This window comes from Convolutriloba macropyga, chromosome 6 (assembly GCF_964194025.1).
Source record: "Convolutriloba macropyga chromosome 6, txConMacr16.3, whole genome shotgun sequence".
Taxonomy (NCBI): Eukaryota; Metazoa; Xenacoelomorpha; order Acoela; family Convolutidae; genus Convolutriloba; species Convolutriloba macropyga.
The window spans coordinates 4,697,470-4,707,048 of record NC_134473.1 but is presented as its reverse complement, the minus strand read 5'-3'; the positions used below and the strand labels follow the sequence as shown (position 1 = coordinate 4,707,048).

Here is a 9,579-nt window from a genome sequence, read left to right as displayed (position 1 = left end):
GAGCCCATCAGAACTATGACACTCTCTGGTAGAATATCAAATCTTTGAACAAGTCCTAAGGTGTAAAAACCAAAACTGTGTGATGCACAGCAAACCAGATTAAAAAAAGCGGAAGCAAACAAAAAAGCGCAAATTTGCAAATCCAAGATGAGCGCAAAGCTTTAACGAATCACCTTGCTTTGCAAGAACACATTCACACGGTGTCGGAACTCGGACCAAAAAACCGGCTCAAAAACCGCATCTCTGCGGTGCAGAGCAAACCAGACCGAAAGAAAGCGACAGCTAGCCAAGCCAGCGAGTAAAGAACCGGAACGAACTCCCAACTGATAGGAGACGACAGCAGAGAAGAGAAGCAAAGCAAACAAACTCTGAAAAAACACTTTGTTAGTATAATGAAAAGAACGTCATGGACAACACACGAGAAACACGATCACCCCCACCCAGCGAAACCCCCGGCGCCAAACCGCCACCCCGCCCCAAGCGACCCCCCAAACACCAACTGACCCACCCCAAATTTTTGCATGAGTTCAGGAACAATGCCATGAAACTCAGAGAGCATGGAAATGCATTTTGCAATGGATACGAGAATAAAGTTACGTCACGACTGACGTCAGAAACGCTCAAAATTACCCAAAATACGCTCGACTCGCGGGTTAATTTCACTATTTCTTGGAAAAACACTATATGACATGTACCGCATTGAAACCTTCTCGCACTGAGCTGTTCATATCACCAAACAAAATGAAAAGTTTCCCTCTATACACAGAGTTATTTTCAAAAAACGACCGAGTCCGATGGAAAATTGGGACGTTTCCCATGCTCGTACACAAAGTTACAACTTCTTGTGAGTATTTTTTAGGTTTCAATATATCAAAAAAGGCACGCATAATGAGCACTCTAACTATGCAACTGAATAGGAAAAAAGTTTACTGTAGGCAGATTTATTAACGGTTGAGCCGTTCGTACCAAATAACCAAAAAATGAACCAGGAACATTCAAAATTTCAAATATGTCAATTAACTATTTTAACTGAAACAGCCAAATTTTGCTGGCAGTATCACTGGCATACGATAAATCTAGCCAGCTACTTAAACAACTCTCAAAGTAAGATCTACAGGTCAGCAATTCAAGTCACAGGGTCAGTTCTCCTGTTTCAGCAGGTCAAAATTGGGGTATCTGTAATAGTAAAGTCACAGGGTCAGTTCTCCTGTTTCAGCAGGTCAAAATTGGGGTATCTGTAATAGTAAATATTTCAAAACTGGCCGATCGAAATAAAACCAAACTGAAATCAAAAGCAGTACTGCTTAAGATACCCTTTCTGTGAGATCATATAAATCGGTCTATTCTACGAGATATTGCATTGATAATGTACCGTACCAATCTCGTCAGAAATGAGATGTGACTTACAAAGCAAAAATTGACATCTAAATTACGGAAAACGCCCCATAAAACATATATGAGGGAGTATCGAGGGACTCTAACGAACTAATTGTCGAGACCAAATTGTTGTTTTTTGGTCTAACATGTAGAAACAAACACACCGGACAGAAAAATATCAAAAGGGGGGTTTGTGTCCTGGCGAATAACTCGGAAACGGCTGAAAGAAACACAACGCCATTCACAGAAAGCTAAGTACAACTCAAGCTGAGTTGAATGCAAAAATCAGATCCAAACTCGGTTCAATCTACCAAGAGATATTTTAACATAAAGCTACTGCACCAAATGAAAAAATCGCTCGAGTACGGTTCACGTTTCACTAAAATTCACCATTTGAACTACACAAAACTGCATTCAAAATATATATGAGGAGACTCACCACTAACTGAGGAATCTAAGGGACCTATATATGCACCGTAAATCACGCATTTTAGAGTATTGATTTTTGGTGACTCAACGTGACCAAAAATATCGACTTTTTCAAATTGGTCATGGAACTACTTTTTTTTACCAACCCGGTAACCACCTGCAAGCTAGAAGATTTCAGTATCAACAAAATGCGACCACGCTAGTTTAAATCGGTATAGTGCTTTAGAAGATATGAGGAAAGTACTAACTTGTACCCCATTTTTTAGCCCATTATCGATGCCCAAAATCTCCGAAACTAACGTAAAACAACGTGAAACAGCGATGCCAGGGTGTTTCTTGCTATAGTGTAGTTCAACTCTCAAACCTTCATGGAAAGGTACAAAAAATTTTTCCACATCGCCATGAAGGTTATGATGCTTTGTGTTTGGACACAAAGCAACATCCTGAGAAATTTGATGAATTCGTGAAGGAAAATTGTCCAGTTAACCTTATGAATTGATTCAAGTAGCTCCAGGGACCGAAATGGTGCCTAGAAAACACAAATTGCACGCCGAAGAACCTTTTCCTTCCGCAAAACACCACTAAGCGATTAAAATTTGAGAAATGTTTCGTTTTTCTGCATTCACTGTTAAGTTGCCCTTTCACAAAAATTTTGTAGGAAGCAGACCATTAATTCCATCATAGACTCGCTTAGAAGGAAGAGAATGCGCTAAAATTACATATTTTGATTCGTAATTCACAGAGAAAAAAGAAAAGTATAAAAACTGAGTTCGTCTTTTATGCGACGAAAATAAACTTCGTTCCTCAGCATTTGCAGATTCTACCTGAATATCCATCGTAAATAGTTGAATTCAACCGAGCAATGGTCTGTTCTTAGGCTTTCAATGACGTAAATGATGAAAAACAACTGAGAGAAACTTTTAACTGCGAAACATTTGCTTTCAAAAGCGTATCCTAATTTTTTCAATCAAAAAATTTGATAAGTTGTCATTTTAAGAAAAAAATGTTGTAGGTCTTCATTGGCAATTGCTAAGAGACATTTTTCAGGCAGCTAGTGAAAGAGAATTGTTAAAACAAACAATAGCACTCAAAAGAGGCGTCAAAACACTAAAAAGAATCAAACAATTGGAAAACAAATTGGAACTTTTTAAAAGACTTTATTTAATTTTTCTAGTTCTTAAAGTGCAGCATAGTTCGAATACTGCGTTTTTGCAACAATTGAAGTTGTATGACGTTGATAGACACAATGGGGACTAGGCTGAAATGAAAATTTGGTGTTTGATTTCACTTGCAATACAAAAATTTTCCTTTGGGCTATTAATGATGAAAAAAGGTTACTTATCAGTTTTGTATTCAACAAAAAAACAACGAAGTGAGGTCTTATATGTTAAGATATGTGCACCGTTGAATTTATTTTGCTTGTGTGCCTAAAAAGAGCAAAAGTCTAATGAAAAAGTATCAAAAACTATCCTTGATCCACTTTACCCTCACTTGTTTACAACTTTTAAAAACAAAAGAATTTCAAGGTGTTTACAATTTTTCCCAAATTTCGAGAAGAATTATATATCATAAGCTGAAACGCACTGGAGGCTTTTCAACTTTTTTAGTATTTCCCACTTCACGCCCGTTGTTGGGAACAGAATAAACTATTCAAGCAATCATTGAGCTTTTCTTGTGAAAATGAGTATTTGAAACACGTTATCGACGCTAAAATCTATATGAAACTAAAAATATAGATTTTTTTCAAGTTTGGCATTGAAAAATTTTTTTACCAGCAAGAATGAAGAGGGCAGCCAGCAGGGCAAACAATAACAGTTTAGTATCATCAATATATGACTATGACAAAGAAATTTGGTACAGTACTGCAGGAGATATTAGCAAATTCCTCAATTATACCCCATTTTTCAGCGATTTTTTAATGCCCAAAAATGCGGAAAAACGTTCTTGACGGCGTTAAACGGCACCTCTGGCGCGTTTCTGGGAGTAAATTTAGTCCACCTTTGCGTTCCTGGTTCAGTCAAACCTTCATGATGAGATGGGGAAAAATTCCCACCTCGCCCTGAAGGTTATGGTGTTTCATCAGTTGATATAAAACAACATACACCGAAGTTTGACGAAGTCATGAAAACGGAAAAATTGTTGAAATACCACCAAGCCTTGATATAGTTTGCATAAGGGGCTTGAGTATTGTCTGGAAAACACAAATTGCACGCAAAAAACCTGTCCGATCACAAAAAGCATACCTCAGCCCATAAAATCTGAGATTGGACATTTTCTTCAGGAATCAATCTTGAAAAACCGTTCAACAACAAATTTTAAGGACAAACAAGTTACATCACATGCAGGAAAAGATTGAGCGTCAAAAATTGCGCTGTTGATCAGCCATTTAGATGCCAAAACTATAGAGTTCGAAAAAATTTGAAACATTGATTTACTTTTTTTTAAAGCGATCAAATGTACTTTTTGTTGCGCATTTGACGATTCTTCCTAAATCATTCTTGTGAATAATTCAAGTAATCAGATTGTAGGTCTGCAAGAAGACTCTTGTTGTTGTTATTGCTCAAAAATAACTGAATTTTCAAACGAGACAAAATTTGAATTAAAGAAGTTTTCTGAAACCAGAATAGATTAATTGAACCGAGCACAAACCAAACATTAATTTTTCTTTTCTGTCTTATAAACGGTTGGCCCGTATTTAGGGATTTATTCACCAGCTATGTAAGTGGTACTAATTGTTCCATGTTAAAAACAGTGCTAATTTTGTTTGATTAGAGTTTAGCTGTAAGATGAAATTCGAAAAAATAAAATTTTGCGGTTTAACTGATTCCCTCTTTTTGAGACATAGCACGTAAGCAGTGGTCTTGTTTGAAAAAAATCTTTGATTTTGACGCTTTTAATGTATTTCTGGCGGTGAACTTTTTTTTTTAATTAATGACATTAACTACAAAAGATATCGTTAGTGAGAGATTCACTTGACGAAAAAATTGTGAAGTCAAAATGTGATTATTTCGCTACTTTAGAAACCAGTTGAAACTCGGTTCAAAAGTCTCCAATTGCTGATTCAAACTAAATGAGTACCCAGACAAGAAGGAATGCCCGAATAAACTTTGCTGGGTTCTTAAATGCACCAAAAGTTTCAGAAATTGCTTTTTACAGAAACCAGATTGGAATTAATTTAAAGGATCGGAAATAATTTAAAATAAACTTTTCGTTACTTCCCTACAAAATGAGGGCATGTACTTTGTGATCTAATTGCCAGTTGTGCAGTTTCTACTGACAGTTTAATATGTAAAACAGTGCAATATTTATTTGATTCATTGATCCACTTAACCTGCGAACCTTCTGTTTTTTTTTTAGAATTTCAGTTTACAGTTAATCTTTTTTCAGACATAATACCTAAGCATTGATCGTTTTTGGAAATTAAATTTTCAGCTTGGACATTTTTGATGTATATTTGGAGTTGATGTTTTTTCTAGTTGACACTAACTACAAAAGATATCAATGAGAGATTCAGTTGACGAAAAAGTTGTGAAATTTAAATGAAATTTCCTCACTACTTTAGGAACCATTTGAAACGCAACTCAAAAGTCACCAATTGCTAATACGAAATAGATAAAGACGCAGACAAGAGGAATTGGCACAAATATTTGCTGAATTCTTAAATGCCCCAAAAATGTCATAATTTTTTTTAGAATTTAGAGAGCAGTGAATTGAACCGACCGCAAACAATTAAAATAACTGTTTTTAAAGTTCACTATAAACTGTGGTCATGCAGTTTGGAATCTAATCACCAGCGGTGTGTAAGTGCGACTGATAGTTTAATGTTCAAATTTTATTCGATCCACTTAGACCGCAAACCTTTTGTTTTTTTTGAACTTCAGTTCACAGCTTATAATTTTTTGAGACATAATACTTAAGCATTGATCTTCTTTGGAAAAAATCTTAGTTTTGACGCTTTAGATGGATTTCTGGAGTTGAACAGTTTTTTGGTTGATTAATGACATAAACTGAAGAAGATATTAGACTTCCAAAGTTCGGTACGGCCTTAGAATAAGCGTAACAGGTTTTTGCAACTTCGAACTGTTTCAAGGCAAAATTTTTGACCGTCAGGCGTTCCTGCAAAGCAAATTAATGTTTGAAAACAATACCTTGGAAAATTTACAAAACTTGGTATGGCCTAATGCGGCGCCGTACGTTTTTGTAAGTTTTTTGTAATTTTTCATAGATGTGAAAAGTGCCAAAAGGTAATGAAAAAAATGACTTGTATGAGATAAGCGTTCTTTTTAAACCCGGTTTTAGGAGGGTAGACTTTAGAAATTGTTAATTACATGAATTGGTTACGGTGCCGTAGAAAACTTATTACGGCCTTCTACGGTGCCGTACAAAGTTTTGTAAGTTTTGTACGGCAGCGTATAAGTCTTAGTAAGTTTTCAAAATTTCGTCTAAGGTGGGCCACCTGGGTATTGAAATTTTTTTTCCAACTTAAACAGTGTAATTGTCTTCAAAATTACACAATTCAATTTTGCTAGTTGATTAAGAAAGGTTTACCGATAAAGGGAGACGTTTTAGTCCTATTTAACTAATCAACTTCCTTGCTTCTCACAATTGATTCTGTCTTTTGTTGAAAATTGCAGAGCTACTTCGTGAATTAATAAATTGTAAGAACTATAGAAATTCATCTTTCTTATTGAAAAAGTTATTTCACCAAAAACAGATTTAAACAGAAATTTTGGAACAGTTTAAATTCGCTTTGAAATTGCCATTTCATTTTTTTTACTTGATTGAGAAAGAGTTACTGATCGAGCAGACGACTTGCTTTTTATCCGAATAAGGCATTGCAAAAAACTGATAAATTTCCGTAAACCCATTTTGTTTGGAACTCCCTTCACGCAGGGAACAGAATTAACCACTAGAGGAAAATTTTCCACCGGCAGCTGATTGAGTTTTTATCAACCAGTGATAGACAATGGGGAAAAGGAAAACTGGAGAAAGAAAGGAAAAGAAAGTTAAAATGTCCTCTACCAAATGTTGAATGCATATTGTAATCGTAATATAAAGTTGGGCTTTCCAATCCATCTTTTCACTCTTCTTTTCCAACGATGTGAGTATCATGAATCTAATGCGATTGGTTGAAATTTGCGGTATGAAGGTATAAATATATCCCATGTCCTCTCTAAATGTTTTTTTTTGGATGTTTGCTTGAAAACAGTTAGTTGGTTATTTGAAAGCAGAACCGGAAAACGTTTTTTTTTTGTACCCACTGCACAATAAAATTTCTTGATCAAAATAACACCCGATAACTCATCTCAAACGGGTATTTTACTTAGATACATTTAAATTGTTATCATAAATGGCGATTTCGCTCTAAAGTTGTGAGAAATAACCACTTCGAACCACCTATTTTCAATAATTTTTATTTGTGAACTTTTGAGTCTTGCCCTTGTTCCTCTTCTTGTTTTAATCAAGTGAATCTAGCTATTTACGAATTTTTAAATCTTGCAGGCGTCGAACAATGCATATTTCTGACGGATTAAAGTTGGCAGTAAGTTGCTATTAAATTTCTTGTCTTTGTCATTGCTTTTCAAAAATTGGCAGATTCTTATGTTTGACACCATTTGTTTCACTTTTTGCTACATTTTCCGCTCGTGCTATTAATAGAAGCGTTTGCTATAAAAGTTGCGTTTTTTGATGAAGAATAACATTAGTGTGAAACTAACAATTTTGGCATCACAGTTTGGGAAAGTTTTGAATTTTCTGTTTTTTACCCAATTTGTTTTTTGTTTGTTAATCTTGTTTTTTTCTTCCTGCTATCAAATGCTCTGCATTGATTGGAAGGGTGTAAAAATTTCCGGGTAGAATTTAATGATTCTGGCAGTTTTTTTTTACTTCTTCAGCTTTTAATTTCGCACACGTTTCTTGACGCTATTTTTTCTTCTGTTGAAAAGTTTTGAACTCTCGACGCCTAATTTTATTTCAGTATCTGTTTGGAAGAGCTTGCGTGATCATGACTTTAGATTTGTTACTGCTTTCTCCGTGGGTTGGGTTAAAAATAGCCGCCTTAGTTTCTCAGCCTGCTATTATAGCGCTCCTATTTTCTTTTTTTTACAATCCAAGCATTGGATTGTATTGGTGCTCTGTGTTATTTTGCGACTCGAACTCGAAGAGGGGTATTCGTGGAGCATTTTTTATCGACAATTTTTTGGAATGTATTTAAAACAGGATGTAAAAGTCAATGCTGCACGTGAAATCTAAGTGTTTAGGTCAAACGGCTGAACGAATTGAAGAGCATTCGTTCGAAGAGAGATTAATTTTCAGTTAACGCTGCGCTTTGAGAGAGTGAAAAATGTAGGTGTAAAAAATTTTTTGCTTAGCGAGCGCGATATTTTTTTATCATGTGCGATATTTTTTATCATGTGCGATATTTTTTTATCATCTGAAAAACAATATTAACAAATATTTGTTTTTGGAGCTTTTGTGTCCATCTCAATCAATTATTTGAATTTTATAAGCAATCTCGAGCTATTTTTGTGATTTCGCTGTTTTGGAAGCTTTTTTAGCGGCTTTTGTACTCTTTTCCCAAGTTTTTGGTTTCCGGGACAATTCTTTTAGTTGAAATTTGTATTCATATTGGTTGTCATGCCCTTTTTAGTTTTGTTATTATTACATGAAATTTGTTTTAGACCGTCTTTTATGCTTATTTGTATTTATACTAGCCTCTGTATCCTCTCATTAAATAGCAGGAGTATGTCTTACTCTGACAAAAATCTAAATAATTCTTAATTCAATTTTTTATACAAAAATCAGTTTCTTCATTTTTTTCACTTTGAATCTCAATCGAGTTTATTGGAATCAATGACTGCTATTTTCCAGCCAGGTATGTCTGCCGGGTATGTTTTCTGTTGTTTCCATTTCTTTGGAAAGAAATTGAGTATATTGGACATGCTGTTACCGAAAACTGTCATTGGAGATTCAATTCGTGAAGACTTGTCAAGAATGTTTGTAGTTTTCCTTTAATTTCTAATTTGTTTCCTCTGTTTTTTATCAAACAGAGCCATGTAGAAGAGAAGTTAAGAGAAGTCAAGAAGTTAAGAAAAATTTGCTAGTTCAGTTAGATGTGAGATTGAGCGTAATTAATGTCTACTCCGAGTGGATTCCTGAGTCTTCCGGCTATGTTTTTTTATAAGATGTTTTCACAAAATTTTAATGAGTTTGGTCTTTCAAAACGGGATAAACAGGTTAAGCACAGTGGGTTTTAACTTTCATTAGAATCCCTAAGGTAGTGTTAGTAGTCTTCGAAGTGCTTAAAGTGCTGAAGCTGCTAGGAAAGCCTAACTTAAGATCAAAAGATCACTTTTAGTTTTTGAGCCCGAAATGGTGCATTTTTTCATTTCTTTTGTTATTTTTCAATTTTCTTTTGTTTGATTGGTCTTGAATTGACAATTTTCAAAGTTGACAGAGGCCTTTTGTAAGATATAATTACTTGCTTTGGCCGTTTTTTGACCTTTATCTTTTGGTAATGCAAAATATTCAAGAAAATTGATGTTTTTTTAAGTTTTGTCTTTTTCTGAGTTTTTCAGCCCCAAGATCCAGGAAGCCTCCTTTAGGGTATAATAGTAGGTTACGGCATAGTCTTTATTGGCAATGAAGTTGTTTTCAACCTTTTAATATGACGAATTTCATCAATTTTTGGATAAAGTTTGCAATTTTTTCCACGTTTTTTTTAAAAATATTTGTTTTTTTCTTTTTCTTTTCTCAGTGGTCCGGTAACGTCCT

General features: G+C 34.8%; 1 protein-coding gene across 1 annotated transcript in view; it reads left to right on the top strand.

Moving 5' to 3' along the window:
- The first annotated feature begins 406 nt into the window (after positions 1 to 406).
- LOC142340652 (uncharacterized) overlaps positions 407 to 9,579 on the top strand; it is a 46,330-nt gene continuing 37,157 nt past the window's right edge. The window contains exons 1-2 of the mRNA XM_075391343.1: positions 407 to 652; positions 1,056 to 1,197. Of these exons, the coding sequence (XP_075247458.1) occupies positions 407 to 652; positions 1,056 to 1,197 (388 nt within the window). The remainder of the gene's footprint in view (positions 653 to 1,055; positions 1,198 to 9,579) is intronic.